This window comes from Hypanus sabinus, chromosome 12, assembly GCF_030144855.1.
Source record: "Hypanus sabinus isolate sHypSab1 chromosome 12, sHypSab1.hap1, whole genome shotgun sequence".
In the NCBI taxonomy this organism is placed as follows: Eukaryota; Metazoa; Chordata; class Chondrichthyes; order Myliobatiformes; family Dasyatidae; genus Hypanus; species Hypanus sabinus.
In genome coordinates, this window is record NC_082717.1 from 20,764,619 (window position 1) to 20,782,801 (window position 18,183).

Here is an 18,183-nt window from a genome sequence, read left to right on the forward strand (position 1 = left end):
CCTCTACCTTCTATCTGATGGCAGTAGCAAGAAAAGAACAAGATCAGGGTGTTGGGCATCTCTGATGATGGATGCTGCGATTCTACAACAGCATTTCATGTTCTTATGCTTAGTGGTTGGGAGGGCTTTACCTGTGATGTACTGGGCTAAATCCATTATATTTTGTAGGGTTTTCTTTTCAAAGGCATTGGTGTTTCCATAACAGGCCATGATGCAGCCAGTCAATACACATCAATAAAAATTTGTCAAAGTTTTTGATGTCATGCATATTCTCCGTAGGTTCCTAAGGATGTAGAAGCGCTGCCGTGCTTTCTTTACTTGCTAGGTCCAGCACAGGTCCTCCTAAATAGGAACATCCAGGAATTTAATGTTGCTGACCCTTTCCACTTCGGGTCTTTCGTTGATTAATGGCTCATGTACCTCTGGTTTCCCCTGAAGTCTACAATCAGTTCCTTGGTCTTGCTGACAGAGTGAGAAGTTACTGTTATGACACCACTCAGCCTATTTTTCAATCTCCCTTCTGCATGATGATTCATCACCATTTTTGATACAGCCCACAACAATGGTGTCATCAGCAAACTTGAATATGGTATTGGAGCTACATTTAGCCACACAGTCATAGGTGTAAAGCAAGTAGAGCAGGAGGCCCAGCACACAACCCTGTGGTACACCTGTGCTGATGGAGATTGTGAAGGAGATGTTTTTGCCAATCCATTTGGATTGGGGTTTACAATTGAGGAAATCCAGGAGTCAATTGCACAAGGGGGTATTGAGGCCCAGGTCTCAGAGTTTATTCCCTCAGTCTGGAGATAACTTGTGCAGAATCAGAGTTGTTATGGGTGGAAGTCACTTAAGTTCCATCCAGTTCTTAATGGATACAGGAGCAATCCAGCTTGTTCCTCTACCCTGAGCTAAGTCATTTCTTTCTATTCAGATACTTTCCCACCTTTCTGCTGAATGCTATAATTGAATCTGCTTTCTTTAATAAACACTCTGTGTAGAGTACACCAAACATTTTCATTTACAACATCAAAAGAATTGCCTTCATGTCACTTTTAGTTCCTCAGCCCTCATATTTTTTCATGGTCAAAGAACATTGAGACTGTCTACAAGAAGGGTCAGAGCCATCTCTATTTCCTGAGGAGACTGAGGTCCTTTACCATCTGCCGGACGATGCTGAGGATGTTTTATGAGGCTGTGGTGGCCAGTGCTATCATGTTTGCTGTTGTGTGCTGGGGCAGCAGGCTGAGGGTAGCAGACACCAACAGAATCCACAAACTCATTCATAAGGCCAGTGATGTTGAGGGTGAGGAACTGGTCTCTCTGACGGTGGTGTCCGAAAAGAGGATGCTGTCCAAATTGCATGCCATCTTGGACAATGACTCCCATCTACTCTATAATGTACTGGTTAGGCACAGGAGTACATTCAGCCAGAGATTCATTCCACTGAGATGTAACACTGAGCATCATAGGAAGTCATTCCTACCTGAGGCCATCAAACTTTACAACTCCTCCCTCAGAGTGTCAGACAGCCTGAGCCAATAGGCTGGTCCTGGACTTATTTCCACTTGGCATGATTAACATTATTATTTAATTATTTATGGTTTTATATTGCTATATTTCTTCACTATTCTTGGTTGATGCGGCTGTAACGAAACCCAGTTTCCCTCGGGATCAATAAAGTATGTCTGTCTGATATCTTCATATTTTTTCTCCCAGTTATGGTCCAACCAATGACGGGAACAGTTCCCTGTTACTTTGTCTATCTTCATGATTTTTATATATATTCTTGCAACTTTTCTGGTTTCAGGGAGAACAATCTCATTTTCTCCAGTATATACACATCACTGAAGTCCCCCCCCTAGAAGTACTGTAATCAGATCCAGGGACAACAGTCCCATTTTCTCCAGTATATCCACACAAATGAAGTCCCCACCCTGTAAATCATTTTGGTAACACACACCTGCACCTTCTCCAAAGCCTTTGTCCTTCCTGAAAGGAACAGGACACATTCTCCCATTGTAGTCAAGCCAGTATATTATAAAAGTTCATTCTGACTGCCCTAATCATATACTACATACTTTTATTTATAAAGGCCAGGATCTCATAAGCTTCAATTTAAAACAAAACTTCTTCAACCTGCTCCGAGTTCTAATCTAAACTGTCCATCAATCACCCTACTCTTCTATCCTCTATTTAAAACTAATCTGATATTGTATCATTTTTCATTACTGAAATATAAAACACATTTGGTCATAGTAAACAAATTGTCACCAATCCTCCCTTTTCACCAGTCTCAATCTCTTTTAAGTCTGTCATCTTTCTCACAGTACATGACACCTCCAAGTTTTACATCACCTACAAATTTGGGGGTTCAGGACATAATTTCCAAGTCCAAATCACAGGTACATTATAAAAAGCAGCAACCCTAGCTGTGAACTCCAAGAAACTTCTCTATGCTCTCCCCCAATCTGAAAAAGTGAACATTTTATTGCAACTGCCAAATTATTATCATTTTGCACTGCATAGACTCCAATCTTAATTACAGGTCTATTGCGTGGAACGTTGTCAAATGCATTACTCATTGTCAAATTAACATCATGGACTCTTCTATCCAAAGGAATTTAACCCCTGGCACCGTAATTTAACCCCTGGTTGGAAAGGCAGCAACCCTAACAGCAAACAAGAACCTCTGTAGATGCTGGAAATCCAAAGTAACACACACAAAATGCTGGTCAGCAGGTCAGGCAGCATCAATGGAACTGAACAGTCGACATTTCAGGCCGAGACTCTTCTTCAGGCAACAGATCTTAAACCCAAAACGTCGACTGCTCATTTTCATGGATACTGCCCAACCCGAGTTCCTCTAGCATTTTATGAACGTAACTAATAGCATTTCATTCCTTCCATACTGTGTTGGAGTACCTATCCACACCAGCAACCAATAGCCTCTGGAATACTACCTTCTGTTTCAGTGACTAGTATGCTTCCTACCGAGCACAGCTGAGATTTACCAGTTAATTATTAGGGCATATAAGAACAGGTACAGTACAGAGAAAAGCCATAACATTCCACGGGAAATGGGCTTGGAACATCTTAACGCAGGGGCCATGGATCCATAGTATTTACCTTCCCCTCTCCACAAGTGTTGTCTGATGTGTTATTCCACCATTTTTGTGTTTATTTTCAAGGCCCAGACTTTGGCGATGTTGGAATGATTTAACAACAAAGCCAGCAGCTGAGAAGCCATCTCACCCTCCTGTCCCAGGCATGCATCGAGCTCAATCAGCCGCACTGTCACCTCGCCCCAGTACCCCAAAACAACATCTCAAACTTTACGGCCTACCTTCTCCGTCGGCCGACGAGACGAAGGTGAAATCCCCGTTGCTGGCAGCGAATTGCTGCCGCTGCAGGCCGCTCATGGCGCCGGCTCGGCTCACTGCGAGGGCCGGGACTCCGGAGCGGCGCGAGCACCCGCCGTTGACCCGCTCGCTCGACGCCCGCGCACCCACCAACTCCGCAAACGTCACTCAACTCCCCAGCGCTCCCGGTCCGCCGTCATAGCCGGGGCCACTGAGCACGCCGGGAAAAGTACAAACCCCGCCCCCAACAACAACAAACAGAGGAGCCAGAGAGCATTCTGGTTGGACGCTGCCTTGGCCTATCGGAATCCACCTTCCTCAAATTTGACTCCCCCAAATTTGGCGGTAAATGGTGATGGCTTTTTAAATGTCTGCCCGGCTCTCAGGTGAGTTTATATATATCGAATAATAACCGTTCTCGCCCTGGGCTACTAGATAATGGAATAAACGTCTAAGAGGTTAGGGCTAGGCTTAGAAATGAGGCTGGATAGAATACTTGCTGATAAAGAGCTAAACCATCTTGTTTTCGACCCGTGCTCCGGACAAGGATACGATTATGGCGGGCAGCTGCAAGGGCATGGAAGAGGTGTTCGGGGCTGAATAAGAGTGGAAGCTTTTCTGCCTTAATGTAAACTCAGGAAAGTTTCTGAAGGCTTCGTCAGATCTGAGTGGGAATAAATTTCAAAGTTCATTAATGAAGGAGGAAGCCGATTTCAAATTTTGCCGACATAAATTACAGTACTTCTTTAATATCACTGGCATATGTGAATAAAAACTATAGTTTTATTGCAATTTTGTATATATATTTCCATAATTTTTGGCCACTTATGTACCTATTGCACCATAATTGTAGACAAAGCTTCAGAACCTTTTGTAATTACCTGTTTTTCTGCATAAATTACTCATAAAATGTGGTCTGATCTTCATCTGTCACAATAATAGACAAACATAATCCGCCTAAACTAATAACACACAAAAATTGTATGTACTTTTCATGTCTTTATTGAAAACATTTATCTTTAACAATCCAGGCTGGAAAATGGTATGTGAACCCTTGTATTTAATAACTCGTAAAACATGCTTTAGCAGCAATAACTTTCGACAAGTGTTTCCTGTAGCTGCTGATCAAACTTGCACAATGGCAAGGAGGAATTTTAGACCATTCTTCCATACAAAACTGTTCAGTTCATCAATGTTTCTAGGTTACCTTGTATGAACAGCCCTCTTCAGGTCATGCCACAGCATCCCACTTGGTTAAGGTCTGGACTCTGACTTGGCCATTCCAAAACACAGATTTTCTTTTTAAACAGTTCTGATGTTGATTTAATCTTGTCACAGATCTTTGTCTTGCTGCATCGTCCAACTTCTATTAAGATTCAGGTGACTGACCACTACTCTACATTCTCCTGTAGAATGGCTTGATACAATTTTGAATTCATTGTTCCTTCAATGATTGCAAGCTGTCTAGACCACAAGGCAGCAAAGCAGCCCCAAAACCATGATGCTCCTTCCACCATGCTTTGCCCTTGTGATGAGGTTTTGGTGTTGGTATGCAATGGCCTTTTTCCTCCAAACAGTTCAACTTCTGTTTCATCTGTCCACAGAATGCTGTTTCCGAAGCGTTGTGGAACATCCAAATGTGTTTTTTGCAAATTTGAGACATGCAGCAATTTTTTATTGGGAGAGTAGTAGCTTCCTCCATGAACACCATTCTCGTTTAGTGTTTTTCTTATAGTGGACACATGAACAGAGACTTCAGCAAGTTCTGGAGATTTCTGCAAGCTTTTTGCTGTTAGCCTTGTCTTTACCTCCTTCAGCATTGTTGTGCTTTTGGATCTTTGCAGGATACCCACTCCTAGAGAGAATAGAAACAATACTGAATTTCCTCCATTTGTAGACAATTTCTCATACTGTGAACTGATGAACACTCAGGTCTTTAGAAATGTTTTTGTAGTCTGTTCCAGTTTCATGCATCTCTACAATTCTTCTAAGATCCTCTGAAAATTGTTTTGATCAAGGCATAGTGCACATCAACAGATCTTTCTTGAAGGGTAGGCTCCGTCAGTAACCTGGCTTTGTATGTCTCTCTTAAAGGGCAGGACGCCTCTACAACCCACACCTCCAACACCTGACTCCAAGTAGCTTTTGTAGGATGGCAGTCCCCAGAAGTTCACATACCTTTTTGAACCTAGACTGTGTTTGTTTAAATGGTATACTCAGTATGAATGAGAAGTTGTACAATTGTTTGTGTGTTATTAGTTTAGGCAGATTGTGTTTGTCTATTATTGTGACTTAGATGAAGATCAGACTACATTTCATGAAGAATTAATGCAGAAAACCAGGTAATTGCAAAGGGTTCATAAATGGTGAGTTCCTACCTTTGCTTATTTGAGAATCGTCCCTTAATTCATACTTTCCGTTTTGTAATTAAGCACCATTTTAACATCTGAGTTTTATTTCCGTATAGTTGCAATATTCCTGCAAACAAGAATGCAGATGGCTGCGCTATTATCCTGGCAGTCAAGTTTGATCTCTGCATTGCAATTATTGTTGAGATTGAATGTGTAGATATAATTGAAGAGCAGGCACCCTTTACTTATTGTATATTTATTTTGGAGAAGTTATCTTATTCTTATCTGGAGAAGCTGCTGTAGTTTGTTTACTCTTCTCTATGTTTAGACTTTATGAAGTAAAACTGTCATTTAGATTATTGTTCACTGTGAATCATGCATCTGCCTCTCCGGCTTACACTCTGTCCTAATAAATATTGTGATTATTACATCTATGCCTCAGAGTCTCTTCACAGTTTAACCACTTGTTTGTGCTGCAGCCATCCTGAATTCATGAATAATACCTCGGTGATTTCATCTGTCATTCATGACATTCTAAAATCTCCTGAATTTAAAACTATCAAAAAACATTTGCTTTCTGAATCACAGCTCATCCACTTTAACCTGAGAACACTAATGAAAGATTTTGAGAAGAGTGAAGTCACACCATGGGGATTCAAGGATTGCTACAGTTTGTTAAGGAAGCATCGGAACCAATTCACATCAAGAAATACAAAGGACAGACTGTAGCACTGGATATGTATTGCTGGCTTCATAAAGGTGCCTTTGCATGTGCTGATAAATTAGCAAAGGGGGAACCAACTGACCAGTAAGTCTGTTTTGCCTGTCTTGATGTTTGTCCCGCTGTTAAGCAAAAATCTTGATCTAGAGTGCCCTCCATGAGGAGTTAACAAATTATTTCTGTTGGTTTGCTCTGGGTATCCTTGTTCCCTTCCACATGCCAGAGGTTATCAGGTTAATAGGCTAATGTGAATTGCTAAAATGGGTCACAGAGCAACAGCTGATGAAAACGCTACAAGGAGGTAAAATGGTGTAAATGGGTGCTTGATAGTCAATGTGAACCTGGTAGGCTTAGATGCCCTTTCTACACACTGTATGACTGTTTTCTTGTGCATGGTAAATGTCATTGATGAAAAAAAACAGTCCTTAGTTAAATAATGTTCAGTTTCATCACATTTTCTGATAAAGTTGCAGCATAGTAGTGATCGTCACTTTCACCATTAGATATAACACGATTTAGAAGATTCGATCTAACTGCATACATGAGTGGCATTTTAAATACTTTTTCCAAATATTAATTTGTTTTGTTCCAGATACGTTAATTATTGTTTGAAATTTGTTGAAATGTTGGATTCCTTTGGTGTTAAACCAATCCTGGTTTTTGATGGATGTACATTACCTTCCAAAAAAGAGGTAGAAAAAGCCCGAAGCATGTAAGTATAATTCAGTCTGAACGTTATCATCTACAAGATAAAGATTATTTTTTAAACATTTCAGTAGAGATAATATGAGAGACAGGATTTTACTTTGTACTATTTTATCAATCAACAAAAAATTTCTCAAATATAAACGTGAATGGTATTTTTCTCATTTTGTACAAATGCCGTAATTCATTAAAATGCTTAAATGCATTGTGAATGTGTACATTCCAGAAGATTAGTCTCAAAACATAGGTTCCAACTTGTAGTTTTAATTCTTGCCATTAATTATTTGTTTTCATTTACATGTTGTCTTCTGCCATTTATAAATCATATTTTGGTTATTTAACTGAACAACTGTTCATCCACGTGGTTTAGAGAAATTATGCTTTGGTGATTTTCTGCATTACAGACGTAGGCAAACAAACTTGCAGAAAGGGAAGCAGCTCCTACGTGAAGGCAAGACAGCAGAAGCCAGAGAGTGCTTTACTCGCTCTGTCAATATAACACCTGCAATGGCTCATGAGGTTATAAAGGCAAGTGACCTCCATTTTATTTTGCCTGTGGTTTGTGCAGAAAACAAGTTGTTTCCAACTAATCTTTATATGCTACTGATTTTCTTGCCCTTAAAAATGCTTAAATAATAAATTGGAGGGGTGGGAGTTGGATTTCTGGCCTAAGAAGGAGAGAATAGAACATGTGTGCAGCTGTACTCATTACATGAAATGTGCTACAAAGTGGAAAGCCTTTTGACTCAATTACATCTACATATCCTTCTCTTCCCTCCTTTAGTTTCTCTTTAAGCTATCTGCTTACTGTAAATAGTGACAAGTTCCTCATTAGGTTAAGGGTGACCAATGAAATTTCTTCTAGCTTTGGAAACACAAATGGATCTCTACAAAAATAACAAGCCCCTTCTTAATTTTAGATACTTGCATTGGATCCCTTTTCAGCCCTTTGTTTTAGAGCAGTGGCCATTCAATCTTACCTAACCATTCTGGTATTTGCCCCCTCAGGTGCTTTCCAATCTTGCTTTTAGTCTGGAGTTCAGAAGCACAAGTAGAACTTAATGTTGCTATGATTTTATTTTGTACTGTTGGGAACCATAAACTAGTAAGCCTAACATCTGTGGAAGATAACTTACTGGAGAGGATTTTAAGGAATGCATCTGGAAAGGTGGTTTGTTGGAGGTCCTGTAGTCAGGACAGCTGGTCTGGGGAAGGTCATGCCTCGTGAACTTGATTGAGTTTTTTGAACAAAAGGTCAATAAGGGAGGGGAGTTGATATCAACTTCAGTAAGGCCTTTAAGATTCCTCATTGTAAGCTACTCTGGAAGGTTAAATCACACAAAATATAGGGAGAGTCGGCTAATTAGATGTACAATTTGGCCCATTGAGTCTTCTCCATTCAAACATGGCTGATCTTTTCTTTCCTCCTCAGCCCCACTCCCCGGCCTTCTCACTGACCTTTGATGCTGTGTTCAATAAATAACCTATCATGCTTTGCCTTAACTACACCCAATGGCCTGGCTTCCACAGCTGCCGGTGATAACAAATTCCACAAAGTCACCACCCTCTGGCTAAAGAAAGTTCTTCGCATCTCTGTTTTAAATGTGTGCCCCTCTATCCTCAGGCTGTCCAGGCCTTTCAACATTTGAAAGGTTTCAATGAGATCTTCCCTCATCCTTCTAAATTCCAGCAAGTACAGACCCAGCACTACTAAACATTCTTCATATGATAACCCTTTCATTCCCAAACCATCCCCTGAACCATCTCCAATGCCAGCACACCCTTTCTTAGATGAGGAGCCCAAAACTGTTCACGATACTCAAGGTGAAGCCTCACCAGTGCTTTATATAACCTCAGCATGACACCTCTGTTCTTGTATTCTAGACCTCTTGAAATGAATGCTAACATTGCATTTGCCTTCCTGATCACTGACTCTACCTGCAAGTTAACCTTTAGGTTGTTCTGCACAAGGACTCCCAAGTCCCTCTGCATCTCAGATTTTATGGATTTTCCCTTTTTAGAAAATAGTCAGCACATTTATTTCTACTACCAAAGTGTATGACCATGTATTTTTCAACAATGTATTTCATTTGCCATTCTCTTGCCCATTCTCCTAATCTGTAAGTCCTTCTGCATCCGATGTGTTTCCTCAACACTACCTGCCCTTCCACCAATTTTGATGGTAAAAAAAACAGAGAATGATGGTGGAAGGTTGTTTCTTAGATTGGAGACCATGACTCGTGCTGGGCCTTTGAATAAAGATGTACAAGGTACGGTGTGATGGAGAGCACTCAGTAAACACACTCCTTATGTAAAAAAAGTACGCAGACACACACACTGCCTCGTCATTCTGCTGTCATTGCACTGAGTGTACACACTTCAATGTCTTCCCCAGTATATTCTCATAATGGGTGCTAAAATGAGTTTATACGCTCAGGTTGGGTTTATGGTGCCTTTCCCACCATACACAGCAGAATATTCCATTTCTTTAGTAAGGTGAATGTATATATGTTGTTTATACACTGTATTTAAGGTAGATACTTCTGTTTATTTTGTAATCTGATTGTAACTACATTGTGGGGTGCATCATATTCTAATTCGTGTGTAGTTTTAAGTTAACATTGTGGGTAAATAAAGATATGTCCTGGTATGTAAGAAAACGGGTCTCTTTGCCCTCAGGAGGAGAGAGAGATGGGGGCTACCAGGAGTTCACACTGAGAGAGCAATTATTATGTTTTCTCGTAGATACCCTTCCTTTCCACTATTGCTAATTTTTTCAAGTTTGATTTTTGACATACCGAATAAACACCCTTGCACTAAGTTGCCAAGTGACTCCAGCCATTTTTCCTTTGGTCATAACCCATGTACCTAACATAGTTTAGTAAGTTTTCAGATGACATTAAAATTGATGGAGAAGTGAACAGTGAAGAAGGTTATCAAAATTACAGGGGGATCTTGATCAGCTGGGTAAGTGCACCAAGGGATACAACTGGTGTTCCGTTCATATACATGCAATGTGTGCGTTTTGGGAAGTCAAATCAAGGTAGAGATTTCACGGTGAATGGTAAGGGAATGTTGTACCACAGAGGGACCTTGGAATTCAGGCAAATGATTCCCTGAAAATGACAAGGTAGGGCAGAAGGATTTTAGCATAAGTCATGAGTCAAGACATTGAATATCAAAGTTGGCATGATTGTATAAGATTTAGGTCATGGTGTGCTCATACAAGATGTTGATTATGACATACAGTTTTGGCCACTTTGCTATAGGAAAACTATTATTAAACTAGAAAGAGTGCAGAAAAATATTTAAAATAATGTTGATGGGACTTGACAGACTGAGTTCAGAAAGGGGGATGACAGGAGAACTTGCACGAATCCTAATTGAGAGATCAGTGTAGAATGGGTGAGCAGTTTCACGTTCTTGAGCCATTAAGCATGTCTACATGAAATATTGCCATAAAAAAGCAGCATCCATCATCAAAGATCCTCACCACCCAGGCCATGCTCTTTTCTCACTGCTGCCATCAGGTAGAAGTTACAGGTGCTTCAGGACTTGCACCGCCAGGTTCAAAACCAGTTACAACCATCAACCATCAGGCTCTTGAACAAAAGGTGATAGCTGCACTCATTTAAGGACTCTGTTGTATTGTTATTTCATGCTCATTATTTATTTATGTCTGCATTGGCACAGCCTACAGTTCCTGATGTTTACAGTTACTGTTCTATAGATTTGCTAAGTCTGCCCGCTGAAAAAGAACCTGAGTTGTATGTGGTGACATGTATGTACTCTGATAATAAATTTTACTTTGAACTTCTCAGAGGAACTGTCCTGGGCCCAACATATTGATGCAATCATGGCGAAGGCACACCAGTGACAATATCTCATTAGGAGTGTGTGAGATTTGGTATGTCACCAACAACTCCAGCAAACTTCTACAGATGTACCATCATTGTTTGGTATGGAAGCACAAATGCATAGGATCGTAAGAAACTAAAGTGGGTTGAAGACTTGGCCAGCCCAATCATGTGCACAAGCTTCCCCATCATCGAAGACATCTTAAAAAGGCAACATCCACCTGAAGCACCTTCGCCATCCAGCACATCTCCTTTCATTACTACCATCAGAGAGGTGGTACAGGTGCCTGAAAACCCAGTCAACATTTCTGGACAGTTTCTGTGGTCTGCCATCAGATTCCTGAATGGTCCATAAACTCATAATTAACTTAGCCAACTAGGAAACCTAGCAACGAGGAGGAACCTGTCACTACTGCTGGCCTCCCCAATATCGCCATGGTTTCAGAGAGGATTACCAGAATCCTGAAGAAATTCCAGATTAATACCATCCACAAACCCCGTAAGGAAGCTCAAATCACAGCTTATGCAGGTCAAAGATGACTTGGGACTCAGGATATCTGACATTTGCAGGATTCCCTGTGAATGCGGAGTAGAGTATATTATCCAGACGGGTTACGTGGTGGAAACCTGCATCAAGGAGCACAGGAGATGTATCCGTTTTGGATACCTGGAGAAATCAGTGGAAGCAGAACATTGCGTTTCGAGTGGCCTTAGGATTGACTTCGAAGGCACAAAACTGCAGCGCTTTTGGGACTGCCTGGCAAAGAAACCATTGAAATAAAACCAGAGCAAAAGAATTTTATCAAAGACCAAGGTCTTGCTCTGAGTAAGAATTGGAAGTCAAGTCAAGTCACTTTTTATTGTCATTTCGACCACAACTGCTGGTACAGTACACAGTAAAACGAGAAAACGTTTTTCAGGACCATGGTGCTACCTGAAACAGTACAAAAACTATACTGAACTATATGAAAACGGCACAGAAAAAAACTACACTAGACTACAGACCTACCCAGGACTGCATAAAGTGCACAGAACAGTGCAGGCATTACAATAAATAATAAACAAGACAATAGGCACAGCAGAGGGCAGTAAGTTGGTGTCAGTCCAGGCTCTGGGTATTGAGGAGTCTGTTAGCTTGGGGGAAAAAGCTGTTACATAGTCTGGTCGTGAGAGCCCAAATGCTCTGGTGCCTTTTCCCAGATGGCAGGAGTGAGAAGAGTTTGTATGAGGGGTGCGTGAGGTCCTTCATAATGCTGTTTGCTTTGTGGATGCAGCGTATAGTGTAAATGTCCGTAATGGCAGGAAGAGAGACCCCAATGATCTTCTCAGCTGACCTCACTATCCGCTGCAGGGTCTTGCGATCCAAGATGGTGCAATTTCTGAACCAGGCAGTGATGCAGCTGCTCAGGATGCTCTCAATACAACCCTTGTAGAATGTGATGAGAATGGGGGGGTGGGAGATGGACTTTCCTCAGCCTTCACAGAAAGTAGAAACGCTGTTGGACTTTCTTTGCTATGGAGCTGGTGTTGAGGGACCAGGTGAGATTCTCCGCCAGGTGAACACCAAGAAATTTGGTGCTCTTAACAATCTCTACCGAGGAGCCATCAGTGTTCAGCGGGGAATAGTCGCTCCGAGGCCTCCTGAACTCAACAACTATCTCTTGTTTTGTTCACAGTCAGAGACAGGTTGTTGGCTTTGCACCAGTCTGTTAGACGCTGCACGTCCTCTCTGTATGCTGACTCATCGTTCTTACTGATGAGACCCACCACGGTCATGTCATCGGCAAACTTGATGTGGTTCGAGCTGTGTGTTGCCGCATAGTCATGGGTCAGCAGAGTGAACGGCAGTGGACTGAGCACACAGCCCTGGGGGCCCCCCGTGCTCAGTGTGATGGTGTTGGAGATGCTGCCTCCGATCCAGACTGACTGAGGTCTCCCAGTCAAGAAGTCAAGTATCCAGTTGCAGAGGGAGGTGTTCAAGCCCAGTAGGCTCAGCTTTCCAATCCGTTTCTGAGGGATGATTGTGTTGAATGCTGAACTGAAGACTATGAACAGCATTCGAACGTACGTGTCTTTTTTGTCCAGGTGGAGGGTGATGGCAATGGCGTCATCTGTTGAGCGGTTGTGATGGTACACAAACTGCAGGGGGTCCAGTGAGGGGGGCAGCAAGATCTTGATGTATCTCATGATGAGCCTTTCGAAATACTTCATGATGATGGATGTGAGTGCAACAGGATGGTAGTCATTGAGGCAGGACACTGAAGACTTCTTCGGCACTGGGACGATGGTGGCGGTCTTGAAGCACATTGGAACGGTGGCGCTGCTTAGGGAGATGTTGAAGATGTTAGTGAGAACATCTGCTAGCTGGTCTGCACATCCTCTAAGCACTCTACCAGGAATATTGTCTGGTCCAGCTGTTTTCCGTGGGTTGATGCTGCACAGGGTTCTTCTCAAGTCAGCCATGGTGAGACACAACACCTGGTCATTTGTAGGAGGGGTGGACTTCCTCACCGCCACATCATTTTCCACCTCAAAACGAGCGTAGAAGTTCATCTGGGAGGGAGGCATCACCTGCACAGCCAGGTGATGTTGTCCTGTAGATGTCCTGAATGCCCTTCCACATGCACCGCGTGTCATCATTGTCCTGGAAGTGGCTGTGGATTCGCTGGGCGTGTGCACGCTTTGCCTCTCTGATCGCCCGGGACAGTTTGGCCCTTGTTATTGTTAGGATTGCTTTGTCGTCTGCTCTGAAAGTGGAGTCACGGGTCCTCAGCAGTGCACGCATCTCTGCTGTCATCCATGGCTTCTGGTTAGCGCATGTAGTAATGGTCTTGGACACAGTGACATCGTCGATGCACTTGCTGATGTAGCTAGTCACTGATATCGTGTACTCCTCTAAGTTGGTAGAGTCGCCATCAGCTGTAGCCTTCTTGAACATGTGCCAGTCAGTGTTCTCAAAGCAGTCTTGAAGAGCAGAGATGGCTCCTGCTGGCCAGGTTTTCACCCGCTTCTGAACTGGTTTGGAGTGCCTGACGAGCGGTCTGTATGTTGGGATTAGCATAACAGAGATGTGGTCTGAGTAACTGAGGTGGGGGCGGGGCTCCACCCGGTATGCATCGGAGATGTTTGTGTAAACCAGGTCCAACACAATTTCCCCCATTGTTGCAAAGTCCACATACTGATCAAATTTGGGGAGCACTGACTTAAGGTTCGCGTGGTTAAAATCTCCGGCGACAATGAAGAGTTCATCAGGGTGTGCATTTTGCAGTTCGCTAATAGCCCCGTACAGTTCACAGAGCGCCTCCTTAGCATCAGCACTGGGAGAAATGTAGACACCGACTGAGGACAGTAGTGAATTCCTGTGGTAAATAAAATGGTCTGCATCGAACAGTTACAAACTCCACTAGCGATGAGCAGTATCCGGAAACCAGCAGAGAATTCTTGCATCATTCCGTATTGATGTTTGCACACAAGCCACCACCGCAAGTCTTACCAGAGAGAGCTGCATCCCTGTCCACTTGAAACAAGGCGAGCCCGTCCAGCTGACCGGCGGCATCCGGAATTACATCAGTGAGCCATGTCTCTGTGAAAACATACACACAGCAGACTCTGTACTCCCGCTGAGTATTTTGTTGGAGTCGAATGTAGTCCAATTTATTGTCCAGGGAGCAGACATTGGAGAGCAGAATGGACAGGAGAGCCAGCCGGCTAGCTTTTTGCTTGGCACGGACCCCTACCCGCTTGCCTCGCTTCCGCTTTCTCGCATGTTGCTTACGACGTTCCCACCTCCGGCCACCAGCATCAGGCGACTCCGAGGACTGTAGGCCTGATCCCCATAGCAAGCCGAGATCGCGTAATTTAACCAGCAGATCTTTGTGAAGGTTTGTTTTTGGGCGATCACTATATTGTAGCAGTATCTGGCAATGGTAGATAGTAGCTCTGTTATCCGTGTGCCCTAATCAAAAATTGTGTCTCAAAATTAAATTAGAAAATTAAAGTAACACCAGGTCCTAAAGGCCACTGCTGCCGTGCTGTTCCGCCCACTGGGATAGCTCAATTGTAAATGAGGTAGGACAGCAGAAACCTGATTGGATGAGGACTAACCAATCAGGAAGAATGGATGACCGGGGTATATATACCACCAACCTAGACATGCTGAGGCATCATCCCTGATGAAGTTGGCAGAGTTTCTCACAGAAACGTAGGTTAAAGTCGATACCTGTGCCCGGCTGGAAGCCCAAGAATAGTTTATTCATCTAAAATACCATCAATCTTCTTTGCACTTCTTAGTTATTTATCTTTATTATAAGTTTTAGTAATTTGTTATGTACTGCTGTCATTAAATAACAAGCTGCACAACTTGGGTCAGGTGACAATAAGCCTGATTCTGATTATTGAGAGAGGTTGAACACGCAAGGACTTTTCTTTTTCCTTGAAGCATAAGAGACCGATTGGTGATCTTATGGAGATATAAAAACTCATGATAGATAAAGTTAGGATGAAGGCCCTTACCTCAGTGTTGAGGAATCAAGAACTGGAAGGTATATGTTTAAGGTCAAAAGGGAAAGGCTTAATAGGAACTTGAGCGGCAACATTTTTACACAGAGGATGGTGTGTATGTGGAATGAGCTGCCAGCTGAAAAGTTTGGGGCAAGTACAATAACAATTTTTAATAGATGGTTGGACAGGAAAGGTTTAGAAAGATATCAGCCAAATGCAGGCAAATTGTCTCGCTTGAATGGGCATTAGACTAAAAGCCCTGTTTCCATGCCCTAAGACTCTAACTCTATGATACATGGATGTTTATAAAATGCACCTTTCAGATTTTGATGTACTCTTTCTCAGAGCAACATCAAAACAAAAAAGCCATTGGCAATTCCTAGGAATAAATGAAATAAATCAGAAGAAGTGAATCTATAAATAAAGAGAACACAATTTGGAAGGACAGGCAATAAAATGGTTTAAAATATTTACTTATAGTAGAGGTTTGTGATAGTATCAGATACTTGTTACAAATTCATGACCCTGACACATCATTACTTGACATTTTCAGAGTATGCATATGTAGCCTGTATTTTCATTTCCCTAATCACACCACCTCTACTGATATCCATATATGAGAAATAACCAATGCAAATATTTGACCAAGGTTCAGCTTCATCAGATACTGATTTCCTTTTTCCTTGTGGAAGAATGCCTGGCTGGTGCTTGCATGATTTCACTGGTGTCAATGTGTTTGTACAGAAACAACACAAGCATGTTTAACAGCATTCTTTTTTGATATGGATACAGGCTGCAAGAGCAAAAGGAATGGATTGTATTGTAGCACCTTATGAAGCTGATGCTCAATTGGCTTATTTAAACAAGATTGGCATAGCTCAAGCAGTAATCACAGAAGATTCCGACCTGTTGGCATTTGGATGTAAAAAGGTAAGTAGAAAACCTTAAGCAATTTTAATATAAAGGGATAAGATAATTACTTTGTCCTAATGTTAGTCATACTAAGTCAAATCAAGAAACTTGAAAAAGAGTGGTAGCTAACAGCAGTACTTCTTGATATTATTATTACTATTATTATTACAGTTAATAATTGGAAATTGAGCAGATTGTTATACAGAATTTTTCTCCCCAGCAGATATTAACTACTTGGAGCATATATGGGATTTTTAGAAAATCAGTTTAGAATTTGGATTTATCCACCTTGAAGATAGTAGTGAGCCTCCTTCTTGAACCACTCTATTCTATCATGTTATTGTATATGAATATCCAGGACTTAGATTTGTTGACAAGAAGAAGATAGTGGTGTGAAGGATAAATCTGTATGCATTTATTTTCCTTTGTCTGATGCCCTTGCCTTTACAGTTAGATGGGGAAATGAGGCCAACCACCTTAACTACTACTTATTTCTTGTGGTTGATAATTTATTGCTCTTGATTATTCTTTGCACGTCTGTCTGATTTTTTTCAAGGACCAGTTGAAGAATCAATCTTTTTTTAAAAACATTCTGCGCACTATATGAATAGGAGTATTAATAGAAGTCAAGAAAAGTTGTAATATCGCATCATCTGAATAATTCGTAAGCGTTTTTTCTTCCTGTGGTTTTAGGTTGTACTAAAAGTGGACAAGTGTGGGAATGGCATTGAAATTGACAAGGCTCGTTTTGGCAAATGCAAACAACTGGGAGATGTCTTCACTGAAGAGAAGTTTAGATACATGTGCATTTTATCAGGGTGCGATTATTTGCCATCTATCCATGGAATTGGTTTAGCCAAAGCATGCAAATTGCTGCGGATTACTAACAATCCAGATATCACAATGGTAGGTCCGTTTGACGCTGAGACTTTGTTCGATTTGCCTCAATTTTGCTACTTTAATGGAAGGTTTTATCAAAATTGCGCAGTGTGTTTTGGATGGCATAAATTGTTTATCTAACTACTGATTCTTTTTGTCTCTTTTATAGGTGATCAAGAAAATGGGACAATATTTGAAGACAAATGTGATTGTACCAGATGAATATATAGATGGCTTCATCAGGGCAAATAACACATTTCTATACCAATTAGTGTTTGATCCATTGAAGCGGAAGCTTGTTCCTTTAAATGATTATTCTGATGGTGTTGATCCAAAATCTCTTGACTATGCTGGGCAGTATCCTTTACATTGTTGTTTTAATTGCCTAGTACTAATTGGTTTAACCAGATTTTTTTTTTAAATTTTTAAAAAAGTGCATTTATGTGAATGCAAAGAAAATGGTTGCTTGCAGAGTATTACCGTTTGGAGTGGCTCTAAAGAAACAGGTGTGGGGATGTAGAGGAAGTAAGCAGCTGCAGAAGTTAAGCAGATAGCTAAAGCTTGCAAGCCTGCCTTGGCAATATGTTGAAGTGGTATGACAGTGATAAAATATAGTCTCATGTTCTTCACGCCACATTCTGTATCATTTGAACACTTCGGCCCTCTTGCACTATTTGGAAGTCGGTGCCTAAAATTTCGATTTAAAAATAGTGAATAAAGCTGAAGGAGGAAAGTGTAGGTGGAGAAATATTTGTACAAAGTTGCTTTGGAGTGCAATATCCTGGCCTCATTATCACTATCATTTACTTACACCATTCTTGAAATGACTTGTTTCTAGAACAACATTGGTAAGGTGCTGCAGTTGCTTGAGGTGAACCAACCCGCAACATTTGGTA

General features: G+C 41.6%; 2 protein-coding genes across 2 annotated transcripts in view; one reads left to right on the plus strand and one right to left on the minus strand.

The window, feature by feature from the left end:
* Nucleotides 1–3,592, minus strand: part of yipf4 (Yip1 domain family, member 4) — a 42,520-nt gene extending 38,928 nt beyond the window's left edge. The window contains exon 1 of the mRNA XM_059985641.1: nucleotides 3,347–3,592. Within this exon, the coding sequence (XP_059841624.1) occupies nucleotides 3,347–3,422 (76 nt within the window). The 5' untranslated portion in view covers nucleotides 3,423–3,592. The remainder of the gene's footprint in view (nucleotides 1–3,346) is intronic.
* Nucleotides 3,593–3,695: 103 nt separating this feature from the next.
* exo1 (exonuclease 1) overlaps nucleotides 3,696–18,183 on the plus strand; it is a 40,437-nt gene continuing 25,949 nt past the window's right edge. Inside the window, exons 1-7 of the mRNA XM_059985639.1 lie at nucleotides 3,696–3,748; nucleotides 6,302–6,521; nucleotides 7,027–7,146; nucleotides 7,544–7,667; nucleotides 16,289–16,426; nucleotides 17,102–17,314; nucleotides 17,457–17,644. Of these exons, the coding sequence (XP_059841622.1) occupies nucleotides 6,361–6,521; nucleotides 7,027–7,146; nucleotides 7,544–7,667; nucleotides 16,289–16,426; nucleotides 17,102–17,314; nucleotides 17,457–17,644 (944 nt within the window). The 5' untranslated portion in view covers nucleotides 3,696–3,748; nucleotides 6,302–6,360. The remainder of the gene's footprint in view (nucleotides 3,749–6,301; nucleotides 6,522–7,026; nucleotides 7,147–7,543; nucleotides 7,668–16,288; nucleotides 16,427–17,101; nucleotides 17,315–17,456; nucleotides 17,645–18,183) is intronic.